The sequence below is a fragment of the Crinia signifera genome, chromosome 1 (assembly GCF_055691185.1).
Source record: "Crinia signifera chromosome 1, ASM5569118v1, whole genome shotgun sequence".
NCBI classification, from domain to species: domain Eukaryota; kingdom Metazoa; phylum Chordata; class Amphibia; order Anura; family Myobatrachidae; genus Crinia; species Crinia signifera.
The window spans coordinates 200964057-200986443 of NC_139217.1; the positions used below are offsets into that span (position 1 = coordinate 200964057).

At 44.8% G+C, this 22387-nt stretch overlaps 1 protein-coding gene across 3 annotated transcripts in view; it reads right to left on the reverse strand.

Moving 5' to 3' along the window:
* The window catches only part of CDKL2 (cyclin dependent kinase like 2), an 87724-nt gene that overhangs the window by 12674 nt on the left and 52663 nt on the right, over positions 1-22387 (reverse strand). For all 3 annotated transcript variants that reach the window (XM_083179166.1, XM_083179164.1, XM_083179165.1), the window contains exons 3-8: positions 11004-11198; positions 7707-7885; positions 7494-7606; positions 6258-6397; positions 2789-2877; positions 159-288 (exon numbers count right to left, since the gene is read on the reverse strand). In XM_083179166.1, the coding sequence (XP_083035292.1) occupies positions 159-288; positions 2789-2877; positions 6258-6397; positions 7494-7606; positions 7707-7885; positions 11004-11198 (846 nt within the window). The remainder of the gene's footprint in view (positions 1-158; positions 289-2788; positions 2878-6257; positions 6398-7493; positions 7607-7706; positions 7886-11003; positions 11199-22387) is intronic.

The window sequence follows — 22387 nt, forward strand, 5'->3', positions numbered from 1 at the left end:
ATACAATTAAAGATGCACTGTACCTCCTAGCAAGTAATCATCAATTACTGTAGCTGTAATTGTTTAACATAAACTAGCTGCTTTGGTATAGTGCCCATTGTATTTCTGTGTTACATGAGTTGGTATACATTAGGATTTAGCGGAATACTGTATGTCACCTGCATGGCCAGTGCTTTCTTCTCCCCTGTGTATTCGTCTTTTTCTTTTTTGACATTTTTTGTCTTTTTGAGCTGTGAGGGAATGTCTTTACAGAGCTTCTGGACTTTGACACTAATTTCCTGTGAAAACCTTTAACATAGCAAAACAATATTTATGGTTATTTTTATTTACAAATCATATCTTGTGCCCATACATGTTCTATAGCATGTTACATTTTCAATCAAGAATTGTGACAAAGGATCACATCAATACTCTGTTATGCTATGATCTCTAATGACTCATTTTGACATATATCGGGCAGTATTCAATGTGGCCAGCGAAGGGATTAAATGGCGGGGATCGCCAAAAACAAGCAACCCTCGCTGTTTAACCCCAGCTCCGGCCGCTCACCATATTCAATGTTCCGGGGAAACCCTCGCTGTCAGATGACGGTGAGGATTCCCCCAAACAGCGAGGTTCGCTACTAATGCAGGGAGCCCGCTGCATTCAGCCACAAGCCTCACTGTTCGGGCAGCTGTTTCCACGCCGCTGTAAAAACCCAGCAAGGTGGAAACGGCGTGTGCAGGGGGTCAAGTAATTACTGACTGTGTGAGCCCTCACAGCTCGCAAAAAGCATTGAATATACCCTATCAAGTTACTGTACTTGTCATACGGTAAGTTAGTTTCCTAAATCTGAAGCATATCATAAAGTATCATCTAAATATACCAACACCAGAACTGCTTGTTTTATTGGACATTTTTCTTTTATTAATACCAGTAGCAATGTAAGCAAATAAGTGGAGACACGGAGGCCCTCATTCAGATTTGGTTAGGGGTACGTCATGCCTCCTGCAGCATTACCGGTCCGAACCGTGTTCTAGGACACAGTATCGGATTTTTCCTGGCCAGGAAATCTCCAGGAAGTTTCTGGACCCATCTGTCTCTGCAACAGTGGCAACACACCTCTGTTTGAAGGAATGGAGGCTGTCGCCGCCCCTCCCCACCCCCAAACTGCATGGCTACCAGTCTGATGCCAATCTACCATTATAGCAGTATCCATTCACACATGGGTAGAACGGGTCTTGCACAAAGAGACTGGAACACTTATGTATTTATAGTATAGAATAATTTCTTATTCAGGTACTACTGTTTTTATATTTTTGCTTAATAAATAGCTATTGATGTTTATTTTGAGGCAGTGTGTCATAAATACACAAAGGAAGTACATGTGGTTGAATTAATATTTGTAACTATAATTACTATTCAGAGTCTTAAGAGCAGTGAAGTAAAGACATTGGGCCCAATTCAGACCTGATCACATGATGCAAATTCCCAGCGGCCAGCGTTTAGGTAAGCCAGCTCCCTGCTATAGTGAAACCCATCTTGCTAATCAATGTGCACAGATACACATCCATTCTCAGCCATGTGAATAATGCCCCATTGTAACAGGCTCACATCTAATGATTTTTACACTGGCCACAACTCAGGCGCCGCATAGTCCTGGACTAACTCGGAAGTGCGATGGAAAAAGGCATACTGTATGTGGCTAGAGCTGACGTCTCGCACCCTGCCATAAAATGCTCAGGCACGCCTAGCATTTTCCCTGACACTACTAGCGTTTTCCTAGGCACGCCTAGTGTTTTCCTTAGCACTAAATGGCCGGTTTCCACCCCCAGACGCCTAATTCCTGTCAATCAAGGATTTTGTCGCAGGATGGCCTTGCACATGCATACTACGGGACATATGCATGAGCAGTGTATCGGCAAACACCCGCTGTGCAAATTTGCAGCCGTGCAATCAGGTCTGAATCGAGCCCATAGATGCTTGACGTACACTGAGTGAATATGCCACTAGTTAGACCAGCACACATCCTGCAATTTGTATATCTCACCAAATGAGCACAAATACTATTTTGTTTGTGTAAAACTCAGAATCAGGCCTTTTGGGGTGTATCTAATTACCCCCGTGAAAACATTGGATTTGAAATGTTTTTGTTCAGCCACAGCCCCAATTCCTCTGAAAACAGGACAGCTTTTGGGATTTTGCTTTGCCGTCCTGAGACTAAATAGATGGCCTCCTTTGTGTTTACAATGGGCTTCCATTGATAATAATGTGTTGATGTACAGCAGATGTATTGAAATGGAACAAGTAAAATGGTGAATTCTAATGGCAGTGTATACAAAAGCTTTAAGTGCTCACATACAAGCTAATTCTGTCACTTGGTTCCAGTGACAGAAGCAATATGAATAGCTTTTAATGTGGCCAAACTGGACAGATTGGTCATTTAGAGTTCAAGATGACTGGATGGACTCCTTTTGTGGTCTTGGAGAAGGAAGTGTGGTCATTCCCGGGAATTGTGCTTATATGGAGGCTACCTCTATATGCCACATTGCCAATAATGCCCTAGATCAGGGGTGGCCAAACCTGTCCTCAAGATCTACCAACAGTTCATGTTTCTCAGGCAACCTGTGGATCTGTAGTAGGAATGAATGCAGCAGGGTTGAAAATGTGACAGTTAGTATTGACTACAGCTGTGCACCAGCTAGGTAACGTGGAAAACGTGGACCGTTGGTAGATCTCAAGGACCGGTTCGGCCACCCCGGCCCTAGATCATTGTGTGTGGCACTATTAGATAGGGTCTTTAACCCACCTCTCAGAGAATCCATCCTTCTTAAATAGATCATGTTGTAACAAGGTCATGCAGGATGGCCTCTTGTCTGAGTCAATTTGCAAGCAGTACTGAAAAACATGAAAATGTGTAAGTTAGTTATTGCACGCATACCATTAGTATTTTCTAATTTCTGCAATGTTTCAGAGCACATTATGAAACACTAACCCAGTGCTCCATAAGGCATTACAAGCGTCCACCTAGGGCTAGGTTTAGGCACTTAGATGGGGGTTAGGCACCGGGGTACAGGAGTTAGGGTTAGGCACAAGTAGGGAGGGTTAGGGTCAGGCTGCAAGCTAGGCGGGCTAGGGGGGTAGGGGGAGAGGGTTAGGTAACTTATGGAGCCTATATCGGGATTCTCTATATTGAGATGTCTGGCAATATTTTTGTTTTAGAAATCGTGGTGATGAGGCAATGTATTATTACTGGTGAGCATTGATTTTATTTTACATATCAGTACAAAGTGGATCTCCCTCATGCTGTACTGTCCTAGTAATTTTGCCCCATGTGGTTAAGCACCAATGGTCAGAGGAGTGCATGTTGTCCCCTTCATTCCCCTAAGGGGCAGTGCACATATTCTTCTATACAAGTAGCTGCATACATGTATATATATTTTGTGTATTGAAGAATGTGATTTATAATAAAAGTATGCCTTTATTTTACAGTTTATCAAAGGTGCAGGGGTCCAGACCAGTGCCTATTGCTAATCAATTTTTCACCTGACATAATGAGACCTACTGTACAAGCCATGAACATAGGTTTTTGTTAATGCTAAGTGCACACCAGAACAAGCTATAGAAAGGGTGAAAGTATTTAATCATCTCTATCAAATCTTACAATCTACCATCTAAAACAGTGGTTCCCAACCTCAGTCCTCATGTAGCCCCAACAGTTCATGTTTTCCAGGTCTCCACACAGAATCGCAAGTGAAATAATTAGCTCCACCTGTGGATCTTTTGCAATGTGTCAATAAGTAATGTCTACACCTGTGCACCTGCTGGGTGTCCTGGAAAATGTGACTGTTGGGGGTACATGAGGTTAGGAACCATTGATCTTAAGCATCTAGCGGATGAAAATGTGTGTATTAAAAACTCACTATTGAAAATGTGTGTATAAAAAACCACCATTTTTTTATGCTTTTTAGAATTTCTCACTACATTATTTGTTAATGCCTGGCTTACTCATTATATCCTGGAGGAGTTTTGATACAGGCTAAAAATCAAAAGTATAATTTGAGTGACAGTGGACTGCTGCTCTAGAGCCCCCTAGAGTAGCTGTGGTGCACACAGAGGAGGGTGTGACCCAGGCTCACAGAGAGTCCCAACGACTCTTTACCTGCTCCATACAGCTTTTGGTACCTTTGGACCTAACTGGCTCTGTTCTTGTTTGAACTATTCCAAATAGTGTACATACAGTACAGAATCCTACAATATTTGGGACTGATGGGCCCCATACATCAGAAGTCACAATTTATGGATTTCCAGATACAGGGATTTTTTGGCCAGATAAATGGATTTTACAATCTATCTGACTTGCCCACACATTACAGATTTATTTCAGTGATCGGCAGATTTTTCCATCTAAAGATTGCATCTTCATATCTGGAAATTGCCCAATCGATTGTCATTTCAGCTGTTCATAATGTAAATAGATGAAGAAGACGAATTGGGAATGCCCACACATATAAATAATATCTGCAGATAATACCAGATTATTAAACATGTTTAAAAACCTGATTAAGCAATCGATTGGCGATTTTGATTGGGATTGTTAAAAGGGGGAGCCCACACATCTAAAATTAATTGTGGCAATCATCTCCATATCTGAAAATTGTCACAATTAATTGCTGATGTATGGGGCCCTTAACAGTTAGTTAGAGAAACACTGTCATCCAAACATGGCACTCTCCTACAGAGGGGTGATAGAGAGCATGATGGACATTTCCTGCATACTATACCAATTTCAATATATTAATGTTAACCAGTGGTTCCCAATCTGGGGTACAAGTATCCCTGGGGGTACACTGAAGACCAGTTGGGGGTACTTGAAATGAATATTGGTAATACCGGAAGAAGAGGAAGAAGTCTCCCGACATGGAGATGAACCACGTCACTTCACTTACGGTTCCTTCAGCAGCATCACAGGGTCTGGTAGTGCTTTTGCCTAACCAGCAATCCACTGGGAGCTACCTGTGGCATTAAACCTACAAGCACTACCGTGAACCCCTGAGACATTACACAGCCATTGGCCAGACACAGAGAGACCCAATTCATGACACTAGTACTCCGCTAGTCTTTAATATAAGGACACGCATAAGGATACACATACCACTCACTTCCACTCCACTTGTAAGTACTATAATTTACATTGAGAGGAGGGGGTATTCATAAATGAAAAGCATAATCAAAGGGTACGGGAGAGACAAAATGTTGGGGACCGCTAATGTAAACCACTGTTTTTGCTTACTCTGAGTTATATTAGCTAGTTTTGCATAACAAATATAACCAAGATATATCTGGTTTCTGTCACAGATTTGTAATTCCACATAGAATTCATAACCACTAGGGGGCTCCTGCAGCCCAGAAGAGAAATTGAACAATAAGGAAATTGAAACTGTTTATCCAACATGTTAGTAATGTGCACTTGCATTCCATGCTTCACAGGTATTTTTGTACCTTGTTAAAATATCCTTTAATTTATTCTAAAGGACTCATTTGTATTATCAAATAATTGTCATCTCGACATCACCTACAATTACAGTGTTGTAGCACACCATATACTTTTAATAAAATATACGGGAGCAAGAACCAGACCTTAAAAATATGCATAGTTAAGAAGCCTCCATAGATAGGGGGGGGGGGGGGACTTTTGCATAGAAGGGACGGGGGCATAGACAGATGGATGGGTGGAGAAATGAACAAGTGAGGGCATAGATATGGCTGGACCCTCTACCTATAGAGGGAGAATCAGCTGTTATGGGCCCTGGCAGCGTGTAAGCACCCTAAAGGCTGTCTGCATCCTTTAGAATGATTCTTTTTTATAAGTTATTCCAGCGGCAATCACTGCTGCCGCAGGCTGGGTCCAGGGCCCGGCAGTTTACTTACTGGGAGGGAGGCGGTGCTACATGTTATAGAGATTCTGAAAGTGTGGTTGCACCTGCAGTAGCGGCATTGGCCATGCGCGACTGATGGATGTGTCACTGTCCAAGCACAATCAGTCTGCATCCATTAGCCTCTCGCTGCCAGTGCCACTACTGCAGGCCTAGATCCCTTTTTGGCAAATATCCTATTTTTATGGTTCAATCATGAGAACAATTCTCACTAATGAGAGTATGAATGTGCCTCGTTAGGTGTTATAATATACAGTACTGTACAGTATATGTAGACAGACAGACAGACATAAAAAAGAACAGTTGTGTGCCAGTATACCTCTAGTATCTAACAAAAGTTACCTTGGCTAAATCTAGTATAATGGAAGAAAGTTTAGGATATCGCCTTTCAAGAGGTTCAACTTCCTTGATTTCTGGTAATGTCACACCAACAAACAGCGGATTCTTGTAAAATAGCTCTTGAAGGCGTGGAGTCAAGTTACCTGCAACACAAGGTAGTAAGTACAACTACAGTTCAAGTGTTTGCACATTATCATTAGCAATGAAGTCACATCCTTGTACCCGTCCTGAAAAACATTGGACGCTAAGACAGCATAAAGAAGAGTTTTCTGCATACAGTTTAATTAATAATTTACTAGTAACTGTGTTCAGAATGTGACCAAGCGTAACAAGGATTATTTAGTAACATCATGTAAGCAAAATGCTGCAACTCATAGCAACCAAATGATAAAGTTTACAAGTAATATTGTTACTAAACGTCCTATTGATTACAAGAAAATATTTGTGATAACTATGTCCTGAACTCGCATCGAATTCAGTATGAATATTGGTGGCATTCATAATTTCTCATTCACGCTTCCAAACAGCTGCTCTTGCCGCAGAGTCTGCTTCAGGAAGTTGCAAAAAACTTTGACTCCATCCTCTGCATCCTCAGCCATGCTCCCTCCCCGCATGTTCTTCCCATGACTCCTCTACCCATAAAACCTCTCCTATGATGTCTGCTTTTCTCCATGTGTCTCCCTGATGCCTCCTCTATCACCTAACCCTGAATATTCTATGCAGTGTCTACACTCCCCCAGCATCCTTTCTGTGCTGCCGTCCCCCCTCCACATCCTCTTTGTGCTGCTGTCACACCACCTATTTTTTGCGCATCCTCTCTACACTGCCAGTCCACATCACACCCATCCCTCCTTCCCACATCCTCCCTGCTAGGGTAGCAGCAAGAGATGTCTTCAGCACGAAGCGAGGATGGAGGGTAGTGTGAGCTGGCAGTAGAGCAGATAGACTGTAGCAGTGGGCAAACAACAGGGGAGGATCTGAAAAGATCCCTTTTCTGCACAAACTTTGATAGGATTTGGTTGCTGCATCTGTAGTGACATGTTGGGAAAAAAAGTTTATTTGTAACTTGATGAATGACATAATTGCTACACCTCCATACTTAAGTATGGGGACTGTGGAAATTATTGGTGAATTGTAAGCAGGATATGTCAGTGATAAAGGGGAATATCTAGGCACAAGAAGTATAACACCACTCTGGTGAGTTCTGTGTTGCTGAGACAAAACAAAGAATAACTTTACCTTGGCATTTAATGATGAGGTACAACTGATCAATATCAGAATCTCCAGGAAACAGTGGCTCACCGGTGAGCATTTCAGTGACCAAGCAGCCAATAGCCCACACATCAACAGCTCTAAGGAACACAGTTACAATCCTTAATAGTTAGTCCAAGCCATATAAGAAGCATGCCAAGATGTTTGTATCATTCCCCTCATTAGCGGTGAGTCACATACTTGCCATACTTGATGTCCCCAACCAATAATTCTGGTGCTCTGTACCATCTTGTAGCCACATAATCTGTGTAAACCTCTCCTGGGGCAGCCAAAGTACGGGCAAATCCAAAATCACACAATTTCACCACACCTGAATGTGACACCAATATGTTCTCTGGCTTTATGTCTCGATGGATGATCTACAGTAGAAAGCAATAAGTAAGAGCTTTATATATTATATATATATATATATATATATATATATATATATACAGGGCTATTTTTCAATAGGCTCCAGCAGCAACTGAGGCCCTTATTCTAGTTCACTCTTTCTGACAAAATATTTCTTAGATGGACAAAACCATGTGCACTGCAGGTGAGGCAGGTGTAAAACCCCACCCAAATCTAATTATCTCTGCACAAGTAACACCTGCCTCACCTGCCTATTGAAAAATAGCCCTGTATATATATATATATATATATACACGGACAGCCGGACCAGCATTCTCCTTAAATATAAGCAATGTAGGGCTGCGTGCCTTTGCTAGAATAAATACCAATCTGGGTCTCGCCTCCAGCAGGAATGGAAACAGCACGTCACTGCAGCAATTAGAGGCTCTAATAAAAGACTACTTTATCGCTGCAGTGACGTGCTGTTTCCATTCCTGCTGGAGGGGAGACCCAGATTGGTATATATATAAATATATATATATATATAGACTTTCTGCGGGGCTGGGCACTCCTCCTATAGATAAGTTGCTGCGTTGTGTGCCTTCAACAGGTAGAATATAGACTTGCAGAATGAAGCGGCACTCCAAACGATGTAGCAGTAAAAAGAAAAAGCTCTTTATTGGCAACGTTTCAATACGTGTGTACGTGAAGATAATACACACGTATTGAAACGTTGCCAATAAAGAGCTTTTTCTTTTTACTGCTACATCGTTTGGAGTGCCGCTTCATTCTGCAAGTCTATATATATATATATATATATCCTAAGACTAGGCTGCACACCCCAATAAGGCAATTCACGGAGTGCCAGGCTCATAAAATGTTATAATACATACAGTATTAGAAAGCCAGCAACATCCGGTTTTTAGTGAAAAAGTATCAAAAAGATTTTTAATGGCATATAAAAAGTGCATAACAGACATAAAAAAATTGTACAGGAATGAGGAGGAATACTTAGCAAGGTAGCAAATGAAGAGGTTCCACCCAAGCATTCCTAGTTGTAGTCATACCGACAGCTGTTTCGGTGCCTAGTGAGGCACCTTCCGCCTTGGTACAATAGCGTCTGTTCAGTGTTTTCCCTATTGACATGGCAACCAGGTGCAGACAGCGAGTCCTCTGTTGATGACATCACCGATGGCAATATTGCGTGGATGGTATGTGTTATTCGTTTGGCAACCTGGATGTATCCGGGGTTACCTTGACTACCTTGACTACCTCCCGACTGACCCACTACCGCCCCGATGTTACAGCGTCTGTCCAGGGCACTCGCTGCCCTGGCAACCAAGTGCCGGTAAGGGGGCTCAGTCTGATGACGTTACCGGAGGGAAAACAGCATGGACAGGTGAGGGGAATGTATGTGCTTGTTTGTGCTGGTATATATAGAGCTACCTGGGGGTCAGTAGTCTATGCCCATGACGAAGGTGCATCACTAGGCATCGAAACAGCTGTCGGTATGACTACAACTAGGAATGCTTGGGTGGAACCTCTTCATTTGCTACCTTGCTAAGTATTCCACCTCATTCCTGTACACATTTTTTATGTCTGTTATGCACTTTATTATATGCCATTAAAAATCTTTTTGATACTTTTTCACTAAAAACCGGATGTTGCTGGCTTTCTAATACTGTGTATATATATATATATATATATATATATATATATATATATATATATATATACATAAATATATATTTCTTCTTCTCTTCCTTAAACCATTTTCAATGGCACCAAATCCTATGGTTATGCCCAGAGACGTAGGGAGGGTGGAGCACATGCTCATTACAGGTCGCCGGAGCCATGCAATGTAAACTGTTCCGCCAGCTCCCTCACCCTGCTCACCCGCTCCCCTGCCACTCGCTCCCCCACCTGCTCCCCGCTGTGCCCGCCTGAGCTGCAGCACTGCCCTGTCTGCCGCTATTTTCAATGAAGTCTCACACTGGACCGCTAGCCAATAGGCGCTTGTGGTCCAGCAGCCAATCAGAAGATGGACCGCGAGCACCAATTGACTAGCGGTCCAGCGGGAGACTTAATTGAAAATAGCGGTGGAGAGGGCACTGGGCAGCTCAGCCGGGAAGGGGGGGTTGGGGGATCCACCTTGGCAACGAGCTATTAAATCCTCCTTGGCAATGAGCTATTAAATCCCCCTTGGCATTGAGCTATTAAATCCCCCTTGGCAAGAGCTATTCAATCCCCCTTGGCAACGAGCTATTTAACCCCCCTTGGCAAAGAGCTATTAAATACCCCTTGCCAACGAGCTATTAAATACCCCTTGGCAACGAGCATGAAGCCCCTTGGCATTGAGCATGAAGCCCCTGGCATTGAGCATGACGTTCCTAGCAATGAGCATGTAGGTAAGTGGCACTTGTGTGTCAAATGTGTAATGGCCTTATGTGTAATTGGCATTACAGCATGTGGCTGTATGTGTAATGGGTATTATGTTAGGCTGCGCACCCTTTTCGCAGTGCTAGATCCTACTACAAATTGAGGAGGGGGCCTGAAACATGCCCCTGCTCCGGGCACCGTGGCACCTAGCTACACCGCTGGTTATGCCACCTGATACCTATTTCAGTGCCGTCTGCTTATGCAGCTATGTTTATGTAGCCTGTACTTGTCCTCTTTGGTTAGTCACTGTTTTTGCTTATTTGTTTTTTGTACTCTGACATTGGGCGCTGCAGATCCCTTGTGGCACCATATAAATAAAGGATAATAATAATAATTACACATCACCACAGGTGCACATATATGTGAGCGAACACCCAAGACTGGTGTATCTGTTACACCCATCACTAGTATCACAATTAGATATTTTTTCAGAAGTTAGGTTTCAACCAATATGCTCTCACCAAACATATAACTAAGGAAGGAAGATAAATCATAAGCATACAGGTGGCAAATTGATTGTCAATGGTTTTAAATATTGGCACATGTCCTTTTTAATTTACAACTGACATAAATTAAAACAAATTTATATATTTAGTACTATTTTCTCTAAACCAAAATCTAATGTTATTTTGTATATAATCCAGAACAAAACAATTAATATTGAGTAAACATTAATCATTGCTAATATGAAGGCATTGTATTACTCACATTGTGATTATGGCAAAATCCTATCCCTCTTATAATCTGGAATAAATACTTCCGTACTCTGTTAAAGTCCAACCCACTGGGAAACTGTTCAAGGTCGTCAAGAACTGTGCGGTCAACAAATTCAAACACTAGATACCAGCGCTTCTTTTTCTTGCATACTTCTAATAAATTTACTAAATTTTCATGGCGTAATTGCTGCAAGAAAAATAAAAGAAATATGCAGATTTAATATTTTAGATATACAGTATGTACTTGTTTTTATATATAGATATATTTAAAACAACAGTACAAATTTTCTGCCTCAATTTATTAGGAACATCACCCATCACAATTTTACTGCTACTGCTACAGTCTCAATCCATTGGCCCTTATTCTGATCGGTGCGGCCGGATCCGATTATGTGGCCAGGACCGTGCGTGGGAAACCCCGCCTTCCATACGGATCGCCAACTCCGTCCGTACGCGGTAATAAGCTGGCCGAACGGACCGCACGTGTATTTTTCACGGAATACGCCTCCTCCATCTCAGGGAACCTCCCCCATCATTCGATGGTCGCAGACCATCGAATGCAGGACCGAGTGGTCCACCAGCTCCCGCAACCTCAGACCACACGGACATTTTTCCGTGCAAAAGCAGGGATCTGGGCGGGCAGCTGACATCCGGCGATGTCATATGTCCGCCCCCTACACGTGCGTCACGGCCGCATTACCATACGTACGCCCAGCGTTTGCATGGGAACGCCCATGAAACGCGGGGCGTATGCATATGGTAATGAGCCCAAACAGCCCTTCACTCCCCTCTCCACCCCCTGTTCGTAGTGTACACATTTCATGCGGAATTTGGACGTGCGTTCCGTTCGCACATGCGCAGAGACGCCTCTGCACATGCGCAGACACAAAACATCGGCGGCACGAACGCACGCGGATATTACCGCACCGACCAGAATAAGGGCCAATGTTATTACATTCATCTTAAGTCATATGTAATAGTGTGGTTGATAGTTTACCAGTGACTATATAATTCAGCTGTGTGGCATAAGCTGCAGAAAAGATGAATAAACTGCACTTGGCAGAAGTCAATGTGCTTACCACACATGTGCTCTTCTCCCTCTTGCTCTAGCTCAGAAGCAGCCTGACCCATTAGCACCAACCCCAATGTAGTGCTACCCCCTTAAAGTCCCATGTTGCTCAGCCCCCCGCCGAAGAGCAGCAGAGTCCATGTAGTCCATGCAGCAGCAGAGTCCATGTAGCCTCCCCCCATGAAGCTGGAAGCGCGGCCTGGGCAGCAGGATGCAGAGCATCTCTCCTTTTCAGCGTCTAACCAGGTGTGGATCGTTTGGTCTACAACAACTAGGTCGACAAGCATTGGATCGACACCACTAGGTCAACAGGCAGCAAGGTCGATATGGGTCTAGGACGACATGGGTCTAGGTCGACAGGACATTAGGTCGACATGGGCAAGGTCGAAAGTTAAAAGGTCGACATGGCCTTTTCTGTTTTTTTTTGGGCCCGAATGTCGACACAGTCGACATGGATACAGTTTTAAGTGCATCATATGGGCACACTATTTTATTCTCCCTCCACACCCTAGTGGATGGTAGGGTATGAAATACCACCTGTCGGCACGTTGGCTCAAAAAACTGTAAAAAAAAAACATGTCGACCTTTTGACTGTCGACCTTGCCTATGCATCGAGCACAGAATGGAGGACTGTGGATAGGATCGCCAGAAGCAGCTCAAATGAGAGCTGCTCTATCTGAATGTTGCTATCTAAAATATTGAGTGCCGATGCTGTGGGCAATATATGATTGGTAGTGCCTGCGCCGGATTTGTCACTAGACTCGTGAGGTACAGGCCATGGGGTGGCCCCAATTACGGGTGGCAGCCAGGCTACCTGTGACCCGACTTAAGGTGGGTACACACGGAACGATGTCGGAAGCGTTCCGACATCGTTAACGAGTGTATCAAATCGTTCATCGTATGTACACACGGAACGATTGGATACACTTGACAAAAGATTTGTCTACGATCTTCCTGCATGCAGGAAAGATCATAGACCATCGGAACGATTTGAACGATTGGTCGGTCCCATCGATCGGGAACGCCCGCATCGGGCTTCAAATCTATCCGTGTGTACCCAGCTTAAGTGACCCCCTGACTAGGCAGCAGCATGGTAAAGCAGGCAGCAGCATGGCCAAGCAGGCAGCGTCGAGTGATGAGCAGCGCCACCGCCATAATGTTTTATGTTGGTGGCACTGCCGCTTGTCACTCGCCGCTGGCCGCTCAGCCATACACATGAATCACGGTCGGTTTCGCAACCCGTGATCAACTGGGTCAGTGGCGTAACTATCATATCTGCACCCCCCCCACCGAAAATACGCAGCGTCCCCCCCCCCAGTAAAGTTAACAACCCCCCCACCTTACCCCTTTGCTCAACGCTTCTGTAGCAGGGACCCGCAGATCTTGTCTGCGGTCCCTGCCGGCTCCCCTCCTGGCAGCCGCCACCTCTAGTATCCTCATAAACTATCTGCTTTATGGGGGCACACATTTTATGATGGACCATTTTCATAGCAGCAGAAGCCAGGAGGGAAGCCGGGACCGCAGACAAGTAAATCTGAGGGTCCCAGCCACAGCACGGATGCGGCAGTGGCTTTACAATAGCCCCGTAGACCCCTGGCGCCCGCACTTACACAGCACCTCCCCGCTACCGCGGGGTCTGCGGGGCTATTGTTATGACACTGGACCATGTGGACAAGTGGCTCAGGCTGAACTGCTGTGTATAGAATGGTTGTGCATGGGCGGAGTTAGCTGAGCCGAGCGGTGCAAATATTGAGGTGCATTGTGGTGGCTTAACTTAACTATAAGTTTGATTAAATAAACAGATATATAACATAATAATGAATATGTTAAAATAGGGGGGGAGGGGCAGCAAAAACTGTTGTGCCGAGTGACGTCCGGACCCCTAAATTCGCTCCTGGGTAGCTGACCATTCCGACACCTGCAGCTTTTGATTTTTTACGGTTGCAGATGTCAGTGCCCTATCTCCACAGCAGGGACAGCGCTGTCCCTGGCTGTGGCAGCTGCCAGCTCTGGGCTGCACAGTGCATGCCCAGTGGATTTTTGCCAATGTCCACAAAGATGAATTCATATTTGGCATTGGTAATAGCCATTAAAACAATGCTAACGAAGCCCCTATAATTGTAGAAAAAAGAGCCACTATTAGCTGGGGGCATGATGCGGATATGCTTTCCATCAATGGCACCACCACAATTGGGAAAATTCCAAAGATCCTTAAAATTTTGTGCAATATCTTGCCACTCCTCAGTAGTGGTAGGGAACTGAAATATATAGAAGTAAAGAGGTTTTAAAAAACAAATCAGTGATTTTGTTGTTGCATTATGTTTTACAGCCTTTTCTATTTGCGGAAGAGGAGTGTGCATAGACACTAGATGTGGCGTCACAGCTGCCTTCACCCCTCCTCTGCTCTACGCCTACACCCACAACCAGCAAGCCACGCAGCAGCCTGAAGGTCCATCAAGGAGAGGCCGTAAAAGGCCAAGGCAGACTGCGGATATGTCTGAGGTCATGAATCGGCAGATTCTGGAGTCTGCCAATCGACTCATGGCATTGGATGAAGATGAGCAGGACCACGTGGGGAACGCAGTTGCCAAAAAACTGCGAAAACTAGATCCTGCAACAAGGGCAGAGGCTGAGCGGATCATCAGCAACACCCTGTACCGGGCCAGTGTCAGGACCCTTACCCGACAAACTCGCCTTACTGATGACCCCCCCTATGTCATTCCAACCCATCAACCCTGCCCCAGTACCACACCACCAAATGTACCAGCCAGGTTATTATCCCCACTATCACACTTCTGGGCAACCATGGCAGCAACAAACTGGAGTACCACCAGTTTCCTCCAGTGGTCTTTCCACGGTTTGGGGGAAACACCATCTCCCTCCCAAATAGCAATGGATACAGATACTTATCATCCTGAACCCCTCCATTACCAGCCACTTTAAAAAAAATTGACAGTTTATAGTTGTTTTTCTATATTTATTATAAAGTTTTTATATTTATATTTTAAATGTTCCAAAGTTTGTGAAGTTTATAATAAAAGATGTTGCTTTAAAAATATTATTTGGTGTCTAAAATCCAGCCGGCAGGGTGACTATGGTCAGATACGGGTGGTAAGCGGCTAAATTTGTGTCAGCCGGCAGGGTGACTAGGGACAGACATACGGCAAACTGCTATACAGATGGGGTGCATGTATACTATTTGGCATATATTTACCTTCATGTATTGCTCCTGTAGAACTTGGATGATGGCATCACAGGTCTCAGGTATTATTAGTCCTAGAGCTTGAGAGGATATAGCGGTGCTGTACCTCAGATCCGCAAGGGTCCTCCCAGTGGCCAGGAAACATAGCGTTGCCACCAGTCTCTGCTCAGCTGAAATAGGCCTCCTGAAATAGGTGTCCTCTTTTTGGATTAAAGTGGTGACTAGTGCCAGCAGCTCCATGAAGGTAGGGTCATCCATACGAAGATAATTCCTGAAGTCATCTGGGCTTTTCTCCCGTATCTCCTGTACCAATGGCATATGGGAGAAGGTGTCTCACCTCAGAAGCCAGAAAAAATTGTACAGGTGTGTACGCGCGTATCGGCTGTTGTTTGTGGATGATCCGACGTGTCTACGGTCGGTCGAACGGTTGCAAGGAACCAGGGATTGTATAGATGTGTACCCAGCTTAAGTTTCTCCCATATGTGTAGACAGATATTTCTGCACAACTATCATTTCTATTTGATACTATAGGAATCTGTACAAGACAGACAGCTGAATGAGTCACCAACATAGCTAGTTCATGTTTAGGTCATAATTTCATCAAGCAGGATGTTGGCATGTTGCTAGTTTTGACAAGCTGCCTAGTATCAGATAACTGACATTTTTATTAATAGTTCAGTCATCAAGCCCTACATTCGGTGACAAAGACAATAAACCATGACATTTTCTGCTATCTCCTTGGCAACTGTAGATAACTGATACTATAAACCACTATGTATTACTGTGCTTTTTCAGTCTATCCACATTCTCATTCTAGCTATTTACAGCAACATGCTGTCTGTGTGCCACTTTGCAGGAACAGCCACCTTTTTTCAGGGCCAGACTAACACCAAATGGGCTATGGAGTAGCAGTTTTAAGACCACAAATACCAATCTACTGGTGCGAAGAGAAGGGGGAGGAGGTACTGTTTATTTGTACATAGTGTCAGAAAATTTGGGGTTGGCATCTGAGCATGGGGCCCCCGGGCTGCTCTGGCTGGACTCAGGGCATCACAACTTAAATACACAGTCACTTTTTATATCATGTTTGTTTATTATTTATGTATGCACTCTTTATTTCACACACTCTCTACCTCAAAACATATAGTAGGGACCTTCAAACTTATAATTTTACCAATTTACTATCACTATTCTTCATTGTGATGCCCTGGGGGGGTCCTTAGCTGGATCATGTTTCGGGGTTCCCTGCGTCCCAGGTGGTGACCTCATAGTGTTAGGTACCTGCTCGACAAGGGGTGACGTGGACGATTGGTGGGCAGGCCAATATCACTGGCCAATGATATACCAACAACCTCTTATTATATATTGTAATGTAATGATCGCATAGTGCATTTGCACCCTCTCTCTCTGTGGGCCTTATTCTGGTTGTCGGATGGTTCCAAATGCGTACGGATGGGCGATGGTTGGTGTTTTCGCATGTGCAGAGGCTTATCTGCGCATGTGCGAATGCCGCGCACGTCCGAATACGGCGTGAATTCTGTGCAGAAAACGATCGGTTGTAGCAATCCGAAAAGGGGGTGGAGAGGGGCGTGAAGGGCTATTTGGGCTCATTACCATATGTGTACGCCCCGCGTTTCATGGGCGTTCCCATGAAAACGCTGGGTGTACATATGGTAATGCGGCTGTGACACACGTGTGTGTGGGGGGGGCGGAAATATGACATAGCCGGATGCCAGCTGCCCACCCTTATCCTTGCTTTTGGTCTGGAGCATTCGGTGCTGCCTGACCACTCGGTTCAGCATTCGATGGTTGGCGACCATCGAAAGATGGGGAGGTTCCAACAGATGGAGGAGGTGTGCACATGAAAAATCCACTCGCGGTCCGTTCGGTTGGCATCTTACCACATTCGGACGGTGTGAGCGATCCGTACGGAAGGCGGGGCTAAGAACACTCGGTTCCTGTCCAAAAACACGCATCAGGACCGAACCAACCAGACTAAGGCCCTGTGTGTAAACCATTTTATTCTCAGCAGATTTCATTACTGAGGGTGTGCAATTTAGAGCCACTTTTCCCTACTATATACCTGGGCCTAGGTCTGATGGAGGGGCCCAGAGGGTCCTTATTTCATGGTAGCAGCATCTCTGCAGTTTGGCCAGGGAGGTGCTTAAAGTGCTAGTTTTTCTGTATTTTATTCTAAGGGTGCCTGACCACTCCTTTCTTGATTAGATCACGCCCTAAGACGTTTTTAGACCCTAAAAAGTACCTGGGACTGGACAGGCTATCTACTGCCCTGCTCCTCAGTGACTGATATGATTATAGGGCAGGCTTACCTACTTTTAGAGTCTCCGGGAGAAGCCGACACTGGAGAGATGTGGGGGGGTCTGTGTGTGTGTGTAAGGGGGGGGGGGCGGAATGCGGGAGGCTTGCCCACCTTTCCAGGGGGACGGGAGGACGACCTGATTTATGGGAGCATCTTGGCCATTCTGGGAGGGTAGGCAACCATGTTATAGGGGTAGACAGGGCCGGTGCTAGGGTGTCCGGCGCCCTCCTGCAAACCATACATTTTGCGGCCTTTCACATTGCCATTGCAACAAGCTGCAGCCCGATTGTGGGAGTGTATGCAACATGCGATCCTATGGAGGATCTCGGGTGCATGTACATGTATGCATACGCCATCTCAGTGCTGTGTCCGCAAAATGTTGCAGGCACTAAAGGTGCCCATACACGCTGCAAGAATCGCATACGTTATGGGCTAGATCGCATCGCATGGCATGCATTGTGTGTGCGATGCGATCCGAAAGCAGTACAAAAAGTATGTGCAGCACTCGTGACTGAGGTAGAAAGGAGGGGAGAGAAGGAGGAGATGGAAGAAGAGGGGAGGAGATTGAGGGGGCGAAGTGTTGAGGACTGGCAGTGCACTGGCACAGCACACTGAGAAGAGGGAAGAAAAGGGAGGCGGCGCTGCTGCCTGTTCGTAGGTTGATTGACAGCTGACAGGCGCAGGGAGCAATGGGTAGGGGGCGGATCCGGACATGACATGTCATCCAGGCATTCACAGACAGCGCTACATGCCTCAGCACAAGTGTCCGTGAGGAAGAGGGGCAGGTCGCAGGAGGTGGACAGTGTGTGCACGGTGCAGGGAGCTGCTCAGCCTCTCCATACTGCTGCCCGCTGTCAGACAGGCACTGCGGGCGGCTTGCAGGAGGCAGTGACAGTAAGGGCTGAGGCAGCTGTAGCAGAGCAGGGAGGGAGACAGCGCCTTTTCAGCATGGCGCCTCCTTGCTTTGCAGGAGCTGCTGAGAGGGTAGCACCAGCCCTGGGGTACATAGAAAGGTGTGTGTGGGGGGTGGGTCAGGTACAAAGTCCCTGGCCTCAAATTATTCATAACTGCCATTAAAATGAATGGCCACATCTACAAGATTAGACCCTGTTACTTTCAGCTGGTGCTCAGCATGTAAACCACACCAGAGTATAAAAATGGGGAGTGATAATGCCCTCTACACTTTTTCACTCGCCCTAATATAACAGTCTGACAGATATCCCAGTGACCTTGCATGATAATAGCAGTTAATTGTACACAGCACATATCCTTCCATACTACTTACATCTCTACCACTATTGTATCCAATGTCTGCTAATGTGTGAACACCTAATAGTAGCACTTTTGCATAGACTCAATTTCTACATATATTCACAGAAATCATTTGTGGCTTGCCGTATAACTCTATAAAAGTGTTTCTACCATTCTGTAGCTTAAAGTATATGTGGGAGATGTACTAAGCTTTCAAAAGTGATAAACTGGAGAGAACATGTATTTAAACTTATCCAATTATATTTGTGAAAAAACCAATAGGCTTTTCCAGGGTCGGATTAAGGGGGGCTCAGGGTGGTTTAAATACATGCTGACCCCCTGTGGTCAGCATGTATTTATAAAAAATCTAAAGTTTTTGTGCATGGGAGTGGGGTAGTGCTGTAGCTTCACCTACAGTATCTACCAATGTGATAATGATTAATGGTGCTGAGCATCGGGAGCTGAGGCACAGTGACTGCACAAGTGTGCAATGCAATTACTGGGAGTTGACTAAGTCCCATGAGACTGCACAAGAGGTCAGAGGCTGACAAGGCCGCAGCAGCAGCCTTGTCATGGGAGGGTTTTTAATCAGAGGCAGTGCTGATCATGTGAGGTCTCTTACAGAGTAAGGGACAAACCCAGGCTTTTCATGTGGTATATATGTATATATATTCCCCCCCTGCAGTTACCCATCAACCAAGTTTCTACTGCCTTTACTCTGTGTTTTGACAGTGTAATATTCTCCTGTGCAGTTTGCGGACAGTAATGACAAATGTGAGGGCCCCCCCTGTCTAAAGTGACCTGGGCCCCCAAAGGCTTAATTCAGCCCTGGGCTAATCAGGCTGCAGCCTGGAGCACTGGTTCCTGGGGAGTTGCAGCCTGGTGGGGGGGGGGGGGGAGCCAGTTCTCTACCTTTCCAAAGATGTCCGCTTGAGGTCCCACTAGACCTCTAGCACCTGAGGTATTAATTAAATTGGGATTTCACAAAGGTATCTTTATTGCAACTTTACCACATGCTTGGGACATTTACAGATGTATCCGCACTCATCGTTGCGGCAATCCGGCTGCTCATGCACCCGTTGCATCAAATTTGCACCATGTGGTGACAGGATTGCGCCATTCGCCACGGGAATCCCTCTTTGCGATTGGCATGGTTACCATGATTGTGGCTACATCTGTATATGGTACTGGCAGAAGATAGGTAACACAGTATATAGTTAAGCGTACTAAGTGATTAGTAAGCTATCTCTATTCTGTGTGTCACATGAACAATCCTTCAACAAGCTTCAATTATCTTCAGATCAGTACATTAATCCTGCAATGCACCTCATTAAGCTGTTCTTTTGATGCAAGTAAACACCATATTTTAAAAGGCAATTGTGCCACGTTCATCCAAGCACAGCCGCTGTTTTCACGCTTCGTGTACTGTATCCCAAGCTTGTTGATTGGTGATTGAAGTGCTATGCATCAGAGGCAGTGCGAGACAAGGAAATGCAGGACAGAGAAAGTATTGATTGTAAATTACACAACAACAGTACACTCCTTTGTTTCATGCAAGCGTGAAAAGGTGAAGATCTCAAAAGTTAAATAGCTGCATAAACATTAAACATAACACAAATGTGTTATCCACTTTATGAGAATGCTCCTAGTTCCAATAAAAAAAAATGATACCACTCAATTGCTGTTTTCCTGCAAAATAGTGTCTGCACTAATACAGGATATCATGTACCACTATGCACACATGGTTCTTGTATTCCTCCAATTACGACAGTTTCATACCTCTGTCCGTATGAAATAGGGACACTCGCGCTGCGAAGCCGCGCGAGCGCCCGAAAAGGGGGCGGGCGTATGCAAATGAGGGCGTGGCTTATGCTAATTAGCCGCTACCTCATTTTCATACGAGAATAGAATGCGCACAGCGTCTATTCTACTAGATTGGGGGTCTCCCAACTGTCACCCCCCCCCCCCCGCAGCGGGACAATGCCTGCCGCGGGTGGGACAGCGGGACAGGACCCGAAAATCGGGACTGTCCCTCTAAAATCGTGACAGTTGGGAGGTATGCAGTTTTACTTATTAATTCCTCCTATATTGTCATTGGTTACATTGGGTGTCCATTTACTAAGCCAGACATGAGGGGTGAGATTTAATAGGATGAGAGATTCAGAAAGTGAGAGATTTGGTGAGAAATCTCCAGTTTTTTTAAAGCAGCAATCATTCACACTGCTAAACCAGTTTGATGTTGCAGTGTAAATGATTGCCGCTTTAAAAAACTGGAGATTTCTCACCAAATCTCTCACTTTCTGAAACTCTCATCCTATTATATCTCACCCGAAGTCTCCATTATTTCCAAGGGTGTTGCTTTGGGGGCTGTTGGACCTGTCCAACTGGTTGCTTAGAGAGGTTGTTACATCCTGTGCTCATTTGTCTACTTACATGTGTAGACCCATCCACATGGTAAGAGTCCACCATTATCTCAATTGAAACTGTTATTTTGCCTTTTTATTAAGTTGTATTACACCATTGAGCTTTTCCTAATTTTTAAATGATTATACATGAGGATCCAGAAAAAGTCAACTTGAAAAAGCTGTATGAAACCAGCGAAATGTGTCGGTAAGGGAGGCTACAGCACAATACAGGCACCTGCTCAACAATTCCAGATCAATTTGGCAACCACTCAACCTGATTGCTGAATCCAAAGTGTGCAGGACACCGCATCCTAGTGAGGAAGGCTTGGACGTCCCGGTAATACAGTATATACTACTCCAGTGGCTTAAATCCACCAACATCTTGCTGCTAAATCTTGGAGAAGATACCAGTACTTCCCAATGTGGAGACCCCAGCGGTAAAACATTTCCATCCGTAAAATTGAGAGGACTCTCATGCCAATTGCCACACATCTAATCCTCCAGCGGTGAGACACCCGCTATTTTCAGTTTAAAGACGTTTTGTTATGTGCCAAACTGAGGAATAACTATGCCAAAGTGTGCTATTCCCCCATACCAATGTGCTGCTTAACTCAGACTTTATGCTAATACAGTAATTACTTTTCTTGCTATATTTTAATTGTTATTAATGTTTTTTTAATAATAAAATGCCAATTTATATGTAGACAGTCCCGCTTGTTTATATATGATACGAATTGTTAAATACCAAGTGCTGCTTTTTTCCCTATTTTGTTCTATTGTATGTACTTGAGGTGCGTGACTATACACCTCACCTAAGCAGCAGCTTATTGGTAAAATGAGGATCCAGAAGCCTATAGAAAACATTGCCTCCCCTCATGTAAATATCTTCTACCATTCTGAGTAGACTCATTTATGGTACAGATTAATTTGTCATTTAAACATACAGAAACAATCACCCATACCTGACAATATTACACACCTAGGCATATTTTTAATGGATGTTGTATGTGCTGGGGGAGAGGCACACCCCACACGCTGCACCGTATTTGAATTCTTACCCTCCAGAGTCCCACGTCAGCAATACTGTAGAAATTGTTGAAAAAATGTTCACTGCACCATTTAGCCAAAT